The sequence below is a fragment of the Amblyraja radiata genome, chromosome 6 (assembly GCF_010909765.2).
Source record: "Amblyraja radiata isolate CabotCenter1 chromosome 6, sAmbRad1.1.pri, whole genome shotgun sequence".
NCBI lineage: Eukaryota > Metazoa > Chordata > Chondrichthyes > Rajiformes > Rajidae > Amblyraja > Amblyraja radiata.
The window spans coordinates 32,346,028-32,366,886 of NC_045961.1; the positions used below are offsets into that span (position 1 = coordinate 32,346,028).

Sequence of the window (20,859 nt, forward strand, 5' to 3'; positions counted from 1 at the left end):
ATTGTTCATGGAGAAAAATTGACTTGGTTTTGTTTTAACAGGTTATATATTGATGGTCCGTTTGGGAGTCCATCAGAGGAAGTCTTCAACTATGAGGTTAGCCTTTGTGTGGCCGGTGGTATTGGAGTGACCCCTTTTGCTTCAGTACTAAATACACTATTGTACGTGCATTTTCTTTCTGTCTGACCGTTTTTTGTTCATGTATTCATGAGTAATAAAGGACTTTATTGTACTAACCTAGTGCTAGTGAAGAAATAGAAATGAAGTATTGACATTATTTAAATGTGTCTCAAGAGCAAATATTCATGTTCAAAGCACTGGTAATATTTATTGGATTTGATTTTAGTCTTCTACACTGTGGCTTATAAGTATATTGAGGTCTAGGATTCTTCTGTTAATACTTGATTTTGGCATAATTTTCTAACATAAATTTTTAATTAACTTTTAAGTAGTGAAAATATTGTCTTATATTCTAAAATTGCAACTGCAAAAGCTGCCATTGAAAAGCTCCATAGATGCTGCCTCACCCGTTGAGTTTCTCCAGCATTTTTATTTACCATTGAAAAATGTACAGTCACTTTTGCGTTCCCCAGATGCAGATATCAAATACAATGATCTGCAACAGTTTCATGTTGAATGTCAGTAATTAGAAACAGGACCAGGTGACATGCAATCCCCCCTCTCTGGTTGCCAAACATTTTCACTTCCCTTCCCATTTCCATACTGAGCTTTCTGACCTGGGTCTCCTCCACTGTCAGAGTGAAGCCACATGCAAATTGGACGAACGTCACCTCATATTTTGCTTGGGCCGATACCAATCCAGCGGTATGTACATTGATTTCTCCAATTTCAAGTAACTCCTGCACACTTTCCTTCCCTTCTCCCTCCCCCACCCCCACCCTGTACGTCCCACTAGTTCCACTGTTCGCATCCTTGTGTCCCTGTCGTTAGCACATCTTCCCCAGCCAGCAATAGGCCATTATGGACTCCACCCTTCTTGAGGACATCTGTTGCTTGCCATGTTTTGTTCTGGCCTTTTCTCACCTCCATCTTTCAGTCCGAAGAATGGTTTCAACGTGTAACATCACCTATTCCTTTTCTCCAGAGATGCTGCCTGACCTGCTGAGTTACCCCAGCATTTTGTGTCTATCTTCAGTATAAAGCAGCATCTATAGTTCATTCCTCCATGTGAAATGTATTTGACTTGTTTTTCAGTGTAAACCCAAGATTTTGGCACTGTATTTATATAGTTTGTTTTCTAGTTTGGGTTACTGTGTTAAAAATGTTGGGCCAGACACAGTCAAATAAATATTATATTAAATTTTGGTCCAAAACTTATAATCAAATTAGATTGATAAACTTGGTATGGGACAAAAAATGGCATTTAGCCTTTGAGGTGCATGGAGTAATATTATCAATGATGCAGCATACTATTCTTCATACCCAGACCAGCCAATTGTCAACCAATAGGCAAGCTTGTTCACTAAACTTCAAAATCTCCTTCTACTTCTGTCTTGATATCCCAGTATTCCTGAACATAATGAGGCCTGTGAGGTGGAATTTTAGGCAAGGTGTAAGATGCCTTATGCAAAATAACTCTGCTGAACCCTGCCAAATTCTTTGCTAGTACAGTACAGATGTCTAGTCCAATAATTCCCTTATTCAAAATGTTCAATGTATGGCATAATATTGAGACGAGAGAAAAGGACCTGCAAGCCCATAGTTTCTGGTGGCTAGAATGTTAGCTATTAGTGGACACAATGTAAAATATTGGCAAAAATATTTCAGCAACAGAAATGGGGACCCTTTTTTTCCACAATGATTACTATAAGGTGGATTGCACATCCAGTGGTCCTTTATGTAAAGAGAATTGTGTGTACTTGAAAGATGAATATTTTACAAAGCCATGAAGAATGTGAAATTCATTGGACAATGAGATAAGAAGGGCTGAATGATCACATTCCATTCTATGATTTCATACAGATATGGTCCAAAAATAAAGCAATAAAAAATAGTTTACATGAGTATGTTCTAGGGTTGTCAAGGTAGGGTGCAAGTTTAATACATCACTCTCTTTTATCAAGATTTTCTCCCAGATGTTATTAAAGACATCATAAATGGATAGATTTTGCTCACCAGCTAGCATCAAACTGAAGAACAAGTCCTTTGTTCACCTCTAATACCCTGCAATGAAAGATAATAAATGAAAAAATAGCAAAACAATTAGAGGGTAATGATGCTTTAAAAGCATGGCTTCCATATGTTTTCATTAATAAAAAGATGTGTACAGGTTACTTTGATATGATGAATACTGTAACATTCTAATAACAGTGAAGCAAATGGGTTGGTTAAAAAGTATAATCTCCAAGAAATGCAGTTATTTGGAAACATGGCTTTGATATTTTGTTTAATAGGATGGTAAAGTTATCTATCTGTCTGATACAATAAACTGTATTAAGAAAAAAGCTAGGCCCTGTAACCGTTATAATGAAAAATAAATTGAGATTTGAGTTTTGAATATGGGGCAGAAAGGCAATTATGCCATTGCAATTTATCACAGGAAATATTAAATATAAAATCAACGTGTAAGAGTCCACAAGAAAACCATTAATGGGAATTCTGCAGTTATGGGCTCTGCGGTAGGTTCAGATGGCACAATGCAGATTCACTGAAGCACTTTTTTGAGATAAAAATGCCAAGGAAGATATGTGAACTTGAGTTTTTACTTTGTTCAATGCAAATCCTGGATAATAAATGGAAGTGTTCAAAATTATGATGTATCATAGAAACATAGAAACAGAAAATAGGTGCAGGAGTAGGCCATTCGGCCCTTCGAGCCTGCACCGCCATTCGATATGATCATGGCTGATCAACCAACTCAGTATACCATCCCTGTCTTCTCTACATACTCCCTGATCCCTTTAGCCACAAGGGCCACATCTAACTCCCTCTTAAATATAGCCAATGAACTGGCCTCAACTACCTTCTGTGGCAGAGAATTCCACAGATTCACCACTATCTGTGTAAAAAATGATTTTCTCATCTCGGTCTTAAAGGATTACCCCCTTATCCTTAAGCTGTGACCCCTTGTCCTGGACTTCCCCAACATCGGGAACAATCTTCCTGCATCTAGCTTGTCCAACCCCTTAAGAAATTTGTAAGTTTCTATAAGATCCACCCTCAATCTTCTAAATTCTAGCGTGTACAAGCCAAGCCTATCCAGTCTTTCTTCATATGAAAGTCCTGACATCCCAGGAATCAGTCTGTTGAACCTTCTCTGTACTCCCTCTATGGCAAGAATGTCTTTCCTCAGATTAGGAGACCAAAACTGTATGCAATACTCCAGGTGTGGTCTCACCAAGACCCTGTACAACTGCAGTAGAACCTCCCTGCTCTTATACTCAAATCCTTTTGCTATGAATACTAACATACCATTTGCTTTCTTCACTGCCTGCTTCACCTGCATTCCTACTTTCAATGACTGGTGTACCATGACACCCAGGTCTTGTTGCATCTCCCCTTTTCATAATCGGCCACCATTCAGATAATAGTCTACTTTCCTGTTTTTACCACCAAAGTGGATAACCTCACATTTATCCACATTATACTGCATCTGCCATGCATTTGCCCACTCACCCAACCTATCCAAGTCACCTTGCAGCCTCCTAGCATCCTCCTCACAGCTAACACTGCCCCCCAGCTTCGTGTCATCCGCAAACTTGGAGATGTTGCATTCAATTCCCTCATCCAGATCATTAATATATATTGTAAATAGCTGGGGTCCCAGCACTGAGCCTTGCGGTATCCCACTAGTCACTGCCTGCCATTCTGAAAAAGACCCGTTTACTCCTACTCTTTGCTTCCTGTCTGCCAGCCAGTTCTCTATCCACATCAATACTGAACCCCCAATACCGTGTGCTTTAAGTTTGTCTCGTGGTAGGTGGTCTGGAACAAAGGGTCGACAGAACAAAATGAAGTAAAAATATTTTAGAAAAGAGGCCAATGTAAACTGTAAACATGTGATGGCATGAAACTCACTTCAAAAATTAATTATCGAGGCAGAAACTATGCTATCATTTAAGATCAACAGATAAAGCCAAGGGAAAAAAGCATGAAATTATGTGGATAATTAGAACTATTTAATTGCATGCAAGTCACACACACATATATACCATGCTGATTAGCCTGTCTTGAGGCTGAAATAAATATATGTTTCTATGTATCATAGTAGCTATCAGATCTTCATCCTTTACCACAAGGTGAAACGCAAATATTCATAGCCGAGACAGATAGGTGCATCTGCCCTTTCTTCCACCTGTTGACTCATGGCAACCTAATTAGAGCTCTTTTGAAAACTCAAATTATTTCAAATTAAGTTGAATTGACATTTCTGGATATCATCTTGGATAGCATCCATTAACATTTCAGCTTCAATTATTCAATCTAATATAGCACAAAGCAAAATTAATAGTCGACCATTGTGTTAAATGAACAAAAAGAATAGCCGTTTTAATAGATCTAATTTTGGGATTTCATCCCACAGCCATTATTCTATATCTGTATTTATTGCAAGTGACTAAGTATAAATTACTATTATGTTAGCTAGATGGTTACTAACAAGCTTATTCAATGAAAGTCTGATTGATAATATAAAATGAATTAAAAATCATTCAAGTTAATCTGTTAAAATAACAAGAGTAATCATGAGACTAGAAAAAATACTGAAAGATCTAGAGTATGAATTACTTCTCTTGATCTTTCAGTGTTTTTTTCTGGTCTTATGATTACTTGTTATTTTAACAAAGTAACTAATAATTTAATATGAATGATGTTTTGTTAATTTTATATGGATTATCAATCAAACTTTAATTAAATAATCTTGTTAATAATCATCCAGTCAGTATAGGAAAACAAGCTGTGTAGGAAGGAAGAGCAGATGCTGGTTTACACTGAAAATAGACACAAAAAGCTGGAGTAACTCAGTGAGACTCTCAACCCGAAATGTCACCTATTCCTTTTCTCCAGAGATGCTGCCTGACCTGCTGTTGCTCCAGTATGCTGTGTCCATCTTTAAGAAAACAATCTGTGTGTACCATGCAGTTTGAAAGCTAGAATCAGTTTATGTAATAGTATGCAATTTTATTGGAACTTTGCTGTTATGATTGAATTGCAAAAAGACTTGGCTTGTTCAATATTAAAATATAATTTATAATATAGCAATTGTTGCTCCTTGAATTGGCAGTTGAGCACTTAAAGCAAACATCGACCTATATATTTAGAAGGCTCATTGAGGTCAAGGAATATCACACCCAAAATATATTTAACATTCATTTATAATCATTGTAGAACTGGATTTATTTCTAAAAGATTATACATCTGATCTATGACTTTTAAGAAAAAGTAGAACCCTTCCTGAAGAAGGGTTTTGGCCCAAAACGTCGCCTATTTCATTCGCTCCATAGTTGCTGCCGCACTCGCTGAGTTCCTCCAGCATTTTTGTCTACCTTTAAGAAAAAGTAACTTTATCATGGGTAATTTAAGGAACCCTTTTTAAAAAATTGACCTAAAAATACAGGGTATCAGCAAGTGGTGCAGGATATATTGCATTATCGTCCAGTTAGGCCTCCTTTGTGCAGTTAATTAGTCAGGTCATGAAATTTTTGCAATTTACCAAAATAAGTGTCACTTACATGTGAGAGGAAAAAAATGGAACCAATTAATTTGCATGTTTGCACATTTGCTCTCATTTTGGTTGCCATGTGTCACCAACAAAAAACTAGGAACTGGTTCCTTGTGTATCCCTGAAAGAGAATAATGGATGTATGATAAATATAAACAATGTGAGAAGGGAAGAAAACAATAGCATAAGACTCCTTGTGGACTTTTAGGAAGGAGTCTAAATTGTTAGACTCTAAAGGTAAGAATTTCAGAGAATTCTGAAGCCACAAAGTTGACATTGAATTGTATCGAAAGGCAGCTCGAAACAAGTACCCTGCTGCTACAGGGTAGCTGCCTCCAAATACAGTATATCATACCTTGACCTTGAAAGTAATGAATAAGCATGTATTCTTGCAGATTCCTGCAATAACATGTACGCAAGGAAATAAATATATAAACAACGTATTATTTTGTGATGCTTGATTGTTGACTAATAAGCTGGTTTCAGCTTTGTTTCATGCAGCGAGTCCCTTTATGCACAATAATGGAATCACATCTTGTGTCATATCAGCAACTATGTAGTCTCTGCTCATTTGTGCAAGGTTCAATTTGCTTAAATTAAAAAATCTTGCGGTTCTTCCACTGAAAAACCATACAACCTATCTAAGCTCCTGCACCCATGACATTCAAAATAATTTTATTTGGTCAATGGTCTATGAATACTAATTGTAATTTTAACATAATTGGCAAAGGGCATTAATCTATTTTTTCTGTTCAACATTTTTTTAATGTAGAATGAAATGTTGTTAACTAATTCAATGGTAATTTTCAAAAGGGAATTCAAAGCACACATGACAAGGAAATACAAAGAATGGTCAAGGAAAAGACTGAGTGTGTGCAAATAATTGAATATCAAAGGATCAGGAAAAATATATTAGGCTGAATGTGCATATGCTATGTTTATAAGATTCAATGAAATATAAGACAGTTTGCTCATGCATTGAGATCTCGGACTGCAATTTGGACATTCCAGATCTCTTGGATGTTTGAAACTTTTAAAATCTCATTGATGGTTCGACTTTTACCAATTTTGTTCCATTTTTCAGAATTGATTGGAAGCAATATAAGCTCAGGCGGCTTTACTTAATTTGGGTGTGCAAGGAAATTCAGTCCTTCCTCTGGTTTGCGGATCTGTTGTGCATCTTACATAACAAGGTAAGAATAAATAGTAAACAAATATGTATGTTTGTAAAGTGCATGGGTAAAACCGCCAAAAGGCTCAAATCCATTGCTGTTTCCACAAATAATGCCAGATTGTACATTTTGGAGAGCAAACACTTGCAGGTACTCAAATCTAAAATAAAATAAAAAAATGAAGGGAAAATTCAGCAAGTCAAGCAGCATCAATAGAGAGGAAAATGGAGATAACATTTCAGGTTGATAACATCAGGAGAACTGGAAATATTGAGAAAATAGGCATGTTTTATAATTAGATTTAACAAAATGCGTAAAACCAGAACAAAATTTAAACTAATGAATCAAAAAAGGCAAGATAACTATCTAGATAGATCATCTGCAAAAAGGAAAGCTGCCTCGAAATCAAGTAAATTCATAAATGCTTTTATCAATACATCTAATATTAAAGACATCTGGAGGTTAGATAATCCATCCGGACGAGAATATTCTTTTTTCTCGCCCGTACATGGAACCTATTCGAGGATAGATTATTTTTTAATAGATTCTAAATTACTTCCTTTTACGTATGATGCAAAATATCATAATATTATCATCTCGGATCACGCGTCATTAACATTTAAGATAAAATTAAAAGATATATCTAATAAAACTACTACCTGGAGATTTAACCCTCAGATATTAAAGGACAATGACTGTTGTAAATATGTGATGGATCAGATTAAATTATTTTTTGAAACTAATGATAATCCTGAAACTTCTCCATCACTATTTTGGGACACATTTAAGGCATTCATGCGTGGCGCAATAATATCCGCACAAGCACATCTCAATAAAGAAAATCGAAAAATAGAACAAAATTTAGAAAATGAGATAAAACGTCTAGATAATGAAAATATAAAACAGCCTTCCAAAGAGTTAAGTAATAAAATTGCATCAGTAAAATATAGATTAAATAAAATATATTCTAATCAAGTGATTAAACTTTTTCAACAAACTAAGCAAGTGTATTTTGAATTTGGAGATAAGCCACAAAAATTACTAGCATGACAGCTTAGAAAATTAGAAGATGAGAAGATGATACACGGAATTAGATCTGAGTATGGAAATATATTAATTACTCCAAAAGATATTAATGATAGATTTTTACAATATTATAAAAATCTTTATTCGTCAAAACTAACAGGACAAACAGATAGTATGGAAATATTTTTACAAGAATGTCAAATCAATAGCTTAGATCAGGAAGGTAGAGAATTGTTAAATGCTGAAATAACAGTAAAAGACATTATAGAATCAATTAGTTCGCTAAAGAACGGAAAAGCAGCGGGCCCAGATGGCCTGAGTGCAGAATTTTATAAAAAATTTCAAGATCTGATTTCCCCAAGATTACAAATAATGTATAGATATGCATATGACCAAGGAAAATTACCAGAATCTTTAAATGAATCCACAATTACACTCATCCCTAAAGTAGATAAGGATTTGGAAGATCCTGGATCATATAGAGCGATTGCCCTTTTAAATACAGACCAAAAAATATTAACTAAGGTCTTATCTAGGAGATTAAGTTTAGTGATCTCTAAATTAATACATTATGATCAAACAGGTTTTATCCCAAAACGTTACTCATCCCATAATCTCAGACGTTTGTTTAATATTATATATTCAAAAAGAATACGAGATACGGAACTAGCGGTTATATCACTAGATGCAGAAAAAGCGTTTGATCAGGTGGAATGGATGTATTTATTTAATATAATGGAAAAGTTTCAATTGGGGGATAGATTTTGTAAATGGGTAAGAATTTTATACTCGAATCCTATGGCAAGAATTTTGACTAACCAAATTTTATCAGCCAAATTCAAACTCTCTAGGGGATGCAGACAGGGATGTCCGTTATCACCCTTATTGTTCGCATTGGTGATAGAACCATTGGCGGAAAAAATTAGATCTGAACCTGAAATATATGGCTATAATACTGATACAACAATTAATAAAATTTCTTTATATGCAGATGATGTTTTGATTTATATTACAAAACCGGAAATTAGTATTCCCAACCTGCTAAACATTATAACTAAGTTTGGTGCATTTTCTGGGTATAGGATTAATTGGGATAAAAGCGAGATTATGCCAATAACAGGAATAAATCTAAATACATTACAACAATACCCATTAAAAGTAGTTACAGACAAACTTAAATATTTAGGGATTAACGTAACTAAAACTCATAACTCATTAATAAAATCCAACTATCCTCAACTATTAGATAAACTTAGAAAAAATATTTTATATTGGAAAACACTTCCTATATCCATGATTGGTAGAATAAGTGCCATAAAGATGGTATTTCTACCGCAGTTGTTATATTTGTTTCAGGCTATTCCTTTTTTTCTTCCGAAAACTTTTTTTTTAAAAATTGATAATATTGTCAATAGTTTTATTTGGGATTATAAAAATCACAGAATAAATAAAAAACATCTATGCAAAGCTAAGATAAATGGAGGATTAGCACTTCCAAACTTTTTATATTATTTCTGGGCTGTTCAGATTAAGAATATGAATTTCTGGTGGGTAAATATGGATCATGAACCGACATGGTTAAATATAGAAAAGGAAGACTGTCTACCTTTCAATGTAGGTTCGATAATTTTTGCACCAACGGAAGTACAAAAAAAATATTATAAAGACAACCTAATAATATATAATAATAGACGTATTTGGAAACAAATAGTTAAGACTCTACATTTGGATAATCTCTCATTTAGATTACCAATTATGAATAATCCATCGTTTAAACCTGCTATATTAGATGGGGGGTTTAAACAATGGGATGATTTAGGAATTACAAGGATAGAACACCTTTATAGAAAAGGAAAATTTCTTTTATTCCAGGAGTTACAAGATATTTATGGATTGTCTCCACAACATTTGTTTAGGTATTTACAAATTAGAGATTATATTAAATCCAATACACAAGATTATAAAAATAAAGAAGCAGGATTGTTAGACGAACTGTTTAATTTACATCCAAATACAGAAAAATTAATAGCCTATATATATAACATCATTTTGGATAAGGAGAATCCAATAACGGAAATATATCGTCAAGCATGGGAAAATGAAATGGGATTGGCTATAACAAAAGAAAACTGGGAAGAAAGTCTACAACGAATACACCGGTGTTCATTAAACGCCAGACATATACTGATACAATTTAAAGTATTATATAGGTTACATTATTCGAAAACTAAATTAAATAGTATTTTTCCGAATCTCTCCGCTATTTGTGATAAGTGCAAGAAAGCAGAGGCAAATTTAATACATAGTTTCGTTACATGTCCTAAATTGAATTATTACTGGACAGAAATTTTTAAAGTTATTTCTGAAGTCATCAAAGTTAAATTGGACCCTAACCCAAAGCTAATAATATTTGGAATTCCGGATTTACATCTATCACTTACAGTAAATCAAAGAAATTTCTTTGATTACTGTTTGATAATTGGGAAAAAAATCATATTGAAATTTTGGAAGGGAACATTATCCCCCACAACCAAAATGTGGGCAACAGAGATGATGGAGACGTTACATCTGGAAAGAATTAGATTTGTCCTATTGGACAAGTATAATTCTTTTGAACAGATATGGTCTCCATATATACAGTATTTAGAGAAGTAGCTGTTCTTGGCAACACAGCTCGGCGTGCACCCTGCGGGATTTGGTGAGAATAATTCATTTTTATATTGGAATTAACATATATGTCTTTATTGATACTATCACTTGTAGTAGTGTTATTAATAATACATATTGTGGTTACTCAAATTTATTTATTTATTTTTTTTTTCATTTCTCTTTTCTTTCTTATATATAATCAAATTATTATTTAATCACTCTCTTAATGATTTATAACTGTTCTATTCTTTCTCTATCATTATTTCTAAAAAAATAGTAGATAAGTATTACTAGTGTTTTACTTAATGCAAATTGAATTAATTTGATATAAAGTTGTTTGAAGCATTGTAATTGATTACCTTTAATAAAAAAATATATTAAAAAAAAAAAAAAAAAGGCAAGACTGATCAGAACTATCTTTCCAATTTATATTATATAAAACTAGTTTTTGTATTTGGCCACATTGTAATATTAGTAATATAGATATTTGCTGCACTATTGATTGGATTATTTAATAGAAATATTTAAAAATAATCAAAATTTCATGGTTCTGTTTACACCCCTTTGTTCATTCAATTAACAGACATTTTAACATTTTTTTCATTGCTCCATTTATGAGTGGCATAAGTGGTGTTGCTGTTTCACAGCTTCAGCACCCTGGGTTCAAACCTAACCTCTCGTGCGATGTGTGTAGAGTTTATATATTCTCCCTATGGTCACATGGGTTTCTCTGAGGGCCTCCAGTTTCTTTCCACATCCCAAAGATGTATTGGTTAGTAGGCTAACTGGCTACTGTAAACTACTCCGGTTGTAGGAGAATTGGAAAGAGAATAGCTCAAGGGGAAAATAAGTGGGGGAATAGGACTGAAAGAAATGCTCTGAGAGCTGGCATAGCTCAATGGGCTGCTATGTCCTCATCTATGTCTTAAGGAAATATGATAAATAAATAAATCGGAATGCATGACATATGATCACTTTACTCCATCTGATCTGGCAACAAATACAACTGAGAAGAAATCTTCTTCAATGTAATCATGGCGAATAGACAAGATTTTGCTCATTGCCCCTTTCTTCTGATCCCATTATATACATTTAGCTTGATGTGATGATCATCAATCTCAGACAGTGGCAGGGAAATTGGCTTTAAGGAGACTGAGACCAGTTTATGGCAGAGGCATAGACAAAGCAGAATATATTTGGTATAAGTATTTATTTTGATGTCCTTTAGTAAAACATTTGGGCACCATCTAAATGTCCACAAATATTTTGAATTCAATGATAACTTTAAATATCAAGGCAAGCCCCAGCTTTAAGGAATGCAGACCTGGGTTGGTGGAGCACAAGTGACCAAACAGCTTAGTAAAAAATAACCTCAATTATAATACCAACTAATGGCTTCTTAGATTTTGATACGGTGAAAGGAATAAAAAATGCTGTATTTGTGCATTGACTATGGGATAGATGGGGTTTAAGTTCATTTTATAGACCGACTGATGTTGGGGGCTTGATATTCCTATTCCTATTCCTACACCTCCCACCAGATGAGTAGTGGGAGATCAGAATCTATCATTGTCCCAAAGCGCACTGTTAGACAATAGGTGCAGGAGTAGGCCATTCGGCCCTTTGAACCAGCACCCCCATTCAAAATGATCATGGCTGATCATCCCCAATCAGTACCCCGTTCCTGCCTTCTCCCCATATCCCCTGACTCCACTATCTTTAAGAGCCCTATCTAGCTCTCTCTTGAAAGTATCCAGAGAACCGGCCTCCACCGCCCTCTGAAGCAGAGAATTCCACAGACTCACAACTCTCTGTGTGAAACTATCTGTTGGTAATTGAAGACTCTCCAACAGTTTTTAAAGGGACTTTTGGGGGATCTGGGTTGTATTACCAGCTTCAAGCAGCACAGCTGCTTGGATCATTGTGTGGAAAGGAACTGCAGATGCTGGTTTAAACTGAAGATAGACACAAAAAGCTGAAGTAACTTAGTGTGTCAGGCAGCATCCCCAGAGAAAAGGAATGGGTGACTTGACCCGAAAAGTCATGCATTCCTTATCTCCAGAGATGCTACCTGACCCACTGGAATTACTGCAGCTTTTTGTGTCTGTGCTGGGATCTTTGATCATTTTCGCAATCTCATGATGTATCATTAAGGAGCATTATGCTTTTCCAGGTTATTCAATTAAACATGCTTAAATGTAAGGGAAATTCCTGGGACCTCCATTAATGGTTAGTTGATTTTGACTGGGCCATTTTTCAATTCCTAGCTATGGCAGGAGAACCGCCCAGACTACTTGAACGTCCAGCTGTATCTCAGTCAAACAGATGGGTTGCAGGTAATTTAGTTGTTAGCTTCTGCATGCCTATACTATTCTAATTAACCCCATTGTAAAAATGAATATCACTGTACCTTAATTGGTACTCGTGACTGACAATAAAAACATTTAAAACCTTTGAAACCTTTGTACTGTTTCTCAACAATTTCCGTTCTCTTGGTAATCAATTCAAATTCTTCACCCTTTATAATTTTTTTAATCATAATGAAATTAGTTCTATTTAATTATCTATGTTTTGTTATGTTCATTACCGTTAATGAGAATTAATTACTCCAATTAGGTGCCAAGAAAAGGTCAATGTTAAATACCAATCCTTTGATTAAAACGATTATACTGGTTCAGGAACAATTTCTTCCCAACAGCCATTTGGCTATTAAACACAACAACCTCAAATAAGCTCTGAACTATATATACTATTATTATTATTGCACATTTATTTTGTTTTTTTTCTCTGTGTTTGTGTGTGTATATATATGTGTGTACTTGTGAGTATGTGTATATTTGCACATATTGATCTTTTTTTTCTCTTGGCTATTATATTGTTTACAGTGTACCATGTTTACATATTCTGTTGTGCTGCTGCATGTAAGAATTGTATTGTTCTATCTGGGACATATGACAATAAAACACTCTTGACTTGATAATTAGAGAGTAATGCATACACATTTCCATAGGAGTTTCCTTCCCAATATGAAATAATTACAAAGAGCTGTTCAGTTCTCTCGATGTTCTCAGATTTGTTGTGAAGAAAGCTCCTACACATTATTCTGGCTCTCATATTCACTCTGAGCATATTAGGGTTATTATTAATAAATGGCAAATGAATCAAAGTCAAGAGTGTTTATTGTCATATGACCCGAAGTCTTCTACTTTCCGGGCATAAACTGAATGAACTGTAGATGTTTATACTGAAATCCAACTTTCACAATTTTTGCCTGGTTGCTAAATTTATGTTTGTGTTTTTTCAATTATTATTCCCAAGCACTGGAGTTTTATAGTTCAAAACGTATTTGTGCCGCAGTGCAAATCTTCTCAGTCCACCACTGTTTATTTTCCAGGAATTTGAATGCCTGATTACTATAGCCACATTTTGTTTTTGCTGCTTAATGGCATCCTATTGAGATTTACCAACAAGCTTCAAAATGTTTTTATGTGGATCTTAAGTTAAATATTTTTTATTCCCTGCAAATACATGCTCATTCTCTTTCTGATCAGCTGAACATTTTGAAGGCATGCCACCACTCGATCCTCAATTGGCGATTCTAGTTACTTATGACAACAGATGTTAATTTCTAATTTTCCTCTGTTGTCTTTCCTAAATATTGCAGTGACAGAACTTTTTTTCCGATCTGCAAACCAAGTGAACTTTACAGGATTACAATATAAACATCTGTCATGTTCTCACTTACTTATCTTAAAAGCTTGGGAAGGAACTGTTTGGAGAGGTGTCATTCTTTGTTGTGAACACATTCGCCTGTGACTGGGAGGGGCGCTGCTCTGGCAGCAGCAGCCATGTCAGCAGCGCATCAGTTTTTTCAACTTTTTTTAATTTTTTAGTATGTTTCAAAGTATGTATTTAATGTTTCTTCGTGTGTCTTGTGTGGGGGGTGGTGTGGGGGGGTAAGGGGGAAACCGCTTCGGTCAACTCCTCCATGGAGAGGCGAGTTTTTCCAGGTCGCCTCCCCCGTGGCCTAACATCAAGGATCGGCGCGGCCTTTCCCGGAGACACGCCCGGGGCTCCAGCGGCGGGCGCAGCGTGGACTCTCGTTGTGGAGCGGGTGAGCCCTCGCCTGGGCTCGCTGGAGGGGAGCGCTCCGTTTCGCTGGCCCGGGGCAGCCGGAAGCCTGAAGTCGCAGCCTGAAGCCGCGGTCTGCAGAGTTCCAGCTGGCGCGGCGTTTACAGCCCGGGATCCGTCGTGGGGGACCCGGGGGAAGAAGAAGCCACCACTGCCGGCCCGCGGCCAACTTCTACCGCGGGGCCTGCGTGAACTTACCACCACCCCTGGAGGGGAGCTTCGACCGCCGGCCCTGCAGTCTACGGTGCTTCTAGCTGCGGCGAAGTCTTTAAATCTCGACCGCCGGCCTGCGGCCTACACCATCTTAAAGCCGCGGTCTCCGGTGAGGAAGAGCCGATCCTGGACTGACTTTGGTCCTGTCCACGGGGGTGAAATGGAGGAGGACTGGCCAAATTTTTGTGCCTTCCACCACAGTGATGAATGCTGTGGTGGATGTTTGTGTTACAGTTTTATTGTGTGTTCTTTATTATTGTACTGCTGCTGACAACCCAAATTTCCACCGACCCTGGTTGTGTGGCAATAAATTATATCTATCTGAACTGGTATTTCACTTACATAAGCTTAGTTTCCTTATGATTAAAAAAAAATGGGCCTCCTCCATTGCCAGAGTGAGGTCACATGCAAACTGAAGGAAGAGCACCTTGTATTCAACTTAGCTTAGTTTACAACCCAATGCTGTGAACACAGGAATTCTCCAAAGTAAGGTAAACAACTGCCCCCTTCCCCTTTTCCCTTCCTTTTTGTTTCCCCCACTCTTCAATGTGCTCCACCTAGATGTGCACCCTTTTCTCCGTTCCAACTATATCCCCCCTCTGGCTTTGCATTTCATTACTCTTCTATCCATAGCTACTTATGCTGCATTTCTGTCTTTTCACCTCTGGACTTTGTTGAACCATCTGCCAATTAATTCCCCCTCATCTGTATCCACCTATCACTTGTCAGACTTTGTCTCAACCCTCACCTCTCCCAGCTTTCTTCCCCAACTCCAATGAGTCTGTAAAAGGGTCGTGACCCGAATCAACACCTGCCCATGTTCTCCAGAGATGCTGCTTGACCTGCTGAATTGCTTCAGCGCTTTGTCTCACTTAGTTAAATAGTGTTTGCAAGACTCGTGTAGGTGTAGATACAAGAGTATGCAGATGCTGGTATCTTGAGCAACAAATAACTCCCGACAAACAACTGTCCATTTTCCTCCACAGGAGATGCCTGTCCTACTGAGTTCCTCCAGAATTTTATTTTATGCTTCTAGGTTTAGTTTAGTTCAGAGATACAGTGCGGAAACAGGCCCTTCGGCCCACTTAGACCATGACAACCAGTGATCCCTGTACTAGCACTATCCTACACAGTACATTATTTTACAAAAGCCAATTGACCAACAAACCTGTATGTTTTTGGAGTGTGGGAGGAAACCTGAGCTCCCGGAGAAAACACATGAGGTCATGGGGAAACGTACAAACTCCCATAGTCGGGATTGAACCCGGGTCTCTGATGTTGTACAGCAGTAACTCTACCACTGTGCCACCATGCCACTCAGGTGAAAGATTAATTTAATCAGTTTTATACATATCCATTAAATACAATCATTGGTTGCATCTGTATCATCTGTAATCTTGAATATGCAAAACATCTATTCCTGGATTTAAGTCACTATCTATGTGAAAACCAGGGCGTGATCACATCCTGCAGGGAACATTATTTGTGAAACATTGTTTGAGCCACCTAGGCATTTTCATTCTATTTCCCAAACAATTATCACCCCATGTCATGCTACATCCTATTCTGTATGTTCTTTTTTTTCTAATAATATCTTGTGCAAGGATTTCTAGAAGTCCAGAGTTATCCATGTTTTCTCAAAACATTTAACTTGGTTGGTCAACAAACCTGTGCTGTCATCAGAATCAAGAGAGTTTTTTTGTCATATGTCCCAGACTGAACAATCAAATTCTTACTTACAGCAGCACAACTAAATATGTAAACATGGTGGACTGAGAATTACAACATTCTACAACACTATTGCTCTGTATCTAATAATACATTTTGTAGTTGTCCTTGGTGATGTGAATTTGTCAGATCTTTAGTTGCCTTGCTCTCATCCCCCCATTCTCAACTTGGCATAATATTTATTGGCATGAATCTTGTTGAGTAGAAGCAGCAGTTCTAAAGAGACCTGCTGGTATTCAGCCATTCAAATTCCACTCAGTTTCTAAGTCTTGAACGTGCGCAAGCATTTATAGAACACCAACAGAGAAACAGATGCTGGCATTCTCTTGTTATGATTCTCCAGCATTGCAATAGGGGGAATCTCATTTATTTTAATTGGGATTTCTTGCTGGAGATTAGGAAGATACTACATTATTTTAATCTAGTGTTTTATTTTTTGTTTTGTAATGTTTTAATTTGTTTTACTTATTTTTAGTTGTTTCATGTTGACTTAATTATTTATTGGTTTTTAAATTACAGTATCTGTTTTGATGGGAGACTAGATTCTGCCCACAGGTTCAGTATCAACTCTTTTTTAAGGCTGTAAGGCCATCCCAGGGGTACGATTTTAGTGGTAGGACAGCTGAAGACAAATTGCTGTTTAGATCAAAACAGGATGTGGTGATCTGACTGGTTCAGTCCCCTATATGTGGAGCTGTTGTGGCAAGGCAGGCATGATGCCATACATGATGATTTGAAGCTATTGATAGAATCCATGAGAAGCGCAACAGATGGAACTCTCATGCCTATTGGGGTCAATCTTTCTCTGATCTTTGTTTTAGTGTAAATACTACGTGTTTCTCCAAGGAGCTGTAGTAGCTAAGCATGAACAGAATACAGTTACTTTGAAGTGCTCAGGTACTGAGCATATTGAGTGGTGCATTATCCCAGTGTTTATCTGTGTCCAGTAATATAAATGAAACACCAACAGAAAGTGGAGGGTATTGAGTGGGGCCGCTGTGTAGAGGGGTTATTTCAGTGTAACCTAATGCTGAATGTGGAACTGCAGAAAAGGTGTGACAAAATATTTAATTAATGTTCAATCATGGCATGAAACTCAATGTGGTAATGGAAAGGTGATAGTAACATGCTTTTGAAGTATCAATGATGTTTGTTTATTTTTGAAAGTCTGCATCACTTTTTTGTTATTTATTTTAATTTTTGTACTTCATATTTTATCATCTTCCATAGAACTTAAATGGAGAAAAATACCAAATGTTGAACTCCAGGCTTATTATTGGAAAGCCTCGCTTGAAACTTCTGTTTGGTGAAATAGCCAAGTGCAATAGGCAGTGAGTAAACATTGAGTGTCTGAATGTCACTTTTCTGTATTGTGTCATGTTTGTCCTCAGAGGCATTATTGCAGAGTGTACGGGACTGCTTGTTAGTAGTAACTCCTCGTGGAACACTATCGAGCCCTGCCAAATGTGTTCTGCGCGGTGGCTGGCTATCATTGCATGGTTTTATTAAAATGCTAGATTGGGCAATAATGATATACATTGTTCCTAGAACATTAGCATTTCACATTCAGCTTTGTGATTCCTATATATATTTGTGATTCCCAACATATTTAATCCTCAAGGTGTTTAACACCTTGGGGTTGTCAAACCATTCATTTGGATCATGGTTGACTTGCGTCTCAGAATCATTTGTCACTTCTGGTCCATGACAAATAAGAATCTATTGCCTAAAAATTCGGATGGATTACGCTGGATTATTTCAATATCATGCAACTTCAAGTAGATTTCCGCCCCTGCAATTAAATCCAATTATCTCTGGGTAATTTTGCATCTTGTGGGGAAACTTAGAATGTGTTGCCCAGTGGGAGAGGGATACCAAACATTTGGGTTTTCCTGGAACAATATATTTTTTAATAATAGTGCTTGGCAATTAAAAAAATATATCTTTGGGCATACCGTCTCTGAAATTCCAACCAGCCTCCCACACTGAACCAAACTCCCCAGTACAACTGATATCCATCTGTTCTCATTGCCTTCCTTATGCAAAATGTTGGTCTTGGTTCCTCATCCTCTAGCCATCCACCATGAAGGAGGGAATTAATTTCTTGGTTCCCCTCCCCCACCCCTCCCAGTGAAAGACATTGAAGACACACACCCAGAATGCTCCCATGACCTTACCATCTATTGTCCATCTTCAAAGAGGTGTTCAGCAGACTATTGACTTTGTGGAATCTGGTCGTCTTTGAAGATTCTTTGGGTCACATCCTCCTGACTGTTTCCCATCGGAGCAATGTTCTTGATAGCTTTCATCTACCAGTGGGGATAGATGCCAAAGATGGTGATAGAAGATTTTGAACTATTCAATGGTGGATGGTATGCCCAGTTTTGATTGTATTGATCATAATGATATGTTACAGCTCAATGCCTGGTTCAGCCACTTCAGGGTAGTTGTCATTTCATTACTTCAAAGAAAAAGAGGAAGAGAACCTTTCTGAAGTTATCAAGAATGCACCTCAATGGAAATAATTACCAAGACATAAAAGATTTCATCTTGCATCATATAAAATCATTGAGGAACTAAAAGTAGTACTTGTCATGTTTATTTCTTCCTTTGGACCTTGGTGTTGATGATGAATAACTTTCCTGGAGACAAAATCCTTAAAGACACACATATGGGATGTTGTATGTCTGAATGTACTCGCTTTGATTTATTGCAATGTCAAGGTAAAGCTATGTTCCACCAACTAGGGCTAAACCATGCTTGTGAGGGGATAGATTTTACACTTCCTGTCAAACTGGTGACAACTGTTCATCTCCGTGCAATTTGCAATAAACAGTGAACTGTGGAAAGCTTTTCTCTCCTGCATAATACTGGGCATTTAAAGTAAATATAAATGGTAAAATAATGTTCAGGAATCTCCTGACCATCTTAGCTGAAGGATGGTTTCTTGACGTGAAATAATGGATGATGTAAAATGGCCCAGATGAAGCATCTTCCCATAATATTCAATAATTAATCCTTTTTTTCATTGTCTGAGAAGAATATTCAATATAATACTTCTGTTTTTCTCTCTTTTTGACAGAAAGTGTGTTGGTGTGTTTTGCTGTGGACCCAGCAAACTCTCCGAAGAGCTTCACAAACTCAGCAACAAAACTAGTTCGCATGGAACAAAATTTGAGTACAACAAGGAATCATTCTCTTGAGAAAAACAAAGGAAAAGCCATAAAAACTTGAAGTGCAATTATCTTTGTTAATATGGTGGTCAGCCGGATTGGCCTTAGACAATCTCTAGACACCAAAGAGTGAATCGTATTGAATGCATATTCATTCAGCAATTGGTATGGTGCAAGTAGAAACCTGTGTATTGAGTTATTAAAGTTGGTTCATGATCAACTATTACTTTTTTTTGTAATCTTTGGGTATAGCTGGATATCTTATTTTCATAATGAGAGTTGCGAATTTTATTGCAGTTTTACTAAATATATTTCTTGCAGTGTACATGTACAGAGCAATTATGCAGCGTCAAACAACTCTGCTGGAGAAAGTTTAAAGCTCTGCTGTGAGAAGTTAAAGAATTGAGAACAGTGTGAAGTTTCAGAACATCTATTAGTTTCCTGTACCTACATAATGTACTTGTTGCTGCTGCCACAGAATCTAACAAACATGTCTCCTTTCCACTCCAAGCTCTGCATATTAAAGCATATTCATTGTATGTTGTTAGAATATTTTTTGTGTTTCCAACAAACAATCCACATAAACTTGATCAGAATAATACATTCTCGTTTTGACCAGGTTGTCTTCAGGTATTGAACCATTTCTCAATAAATTCATTCTTCATGCAGAATAAACACAGAGGCTATTGATTTAGTTTCATGTAGAAGAGGATGCAAGTTGAGTTGGGGATTTTCTTTATTAAATAAGTTTTAAAGACTGAGCCAGTGAAAGATGTTGTAGAAACCTTTTGTTCCTCTATTTTTTTAATATAACATGTATGGTCTGTAATAGAAAGATGTTTGTATCAACAGAAACACTTGAAATAGGTGAACATGTTCCAAATTTTCTATTCATGCTGCACTTTGATGTACTTGTACCCCCAGGTAGGCAATGTGAAATCGATCTTGGCATTGATTTCTTATTTTCATGTGAGATACAGTGCAAAATCTGTGCGCTATCCAGGAAATCATACCATAAAGGAATACATCAGGTGGTGCAAAAGCGAAAATAAATAGAGTGCAGAATATAGTCACAGCCACAGAGAAA

General features: G+C 36.6%; 1 protein-coding gene across 3 annotated transcripts in view; it reads left to right on the top strand.

Moving 5' to 3' along the window:
* Window positions 1–20,447, top strand: part of nox4 (NADPH oxidase 4) — a 125,185-nt gene extending 104,738 nt beyond the window's left edge. For 2 of the 3 annotated variants that reach the window (XM_033022452.1, XM_033022453.1), the window contains exons 14-18: window positions 42–161; window positions 6,765–6,873; window positions 12,795–12,863; window positions 17,830–17,930; window positions 19,682–20,447. In XM_033022452.1, coding sequence (XP_032878343.1) covers window positions 42–161; window positions 6,765–6,873; window positions 12,795–12,863; window positions 17,830–17,930; window positions 19,682–19,802 — 520 coding nt within the window. In that variant the 3' untranslated portion in view covers window positions 19,803–20,447. The remainder of the gene's footprint in view (window positions 1–41; window positions 162–6,764; window positions 6,874–12,794; window positions 12,864–17,829; window positions 17,931–19,681) is intronic. The other variant, XM_033022454.1, reaches the window with a different exon arrangement.
* Window positions 20,448–20,859: the final 412 nt, after the last annotated feature.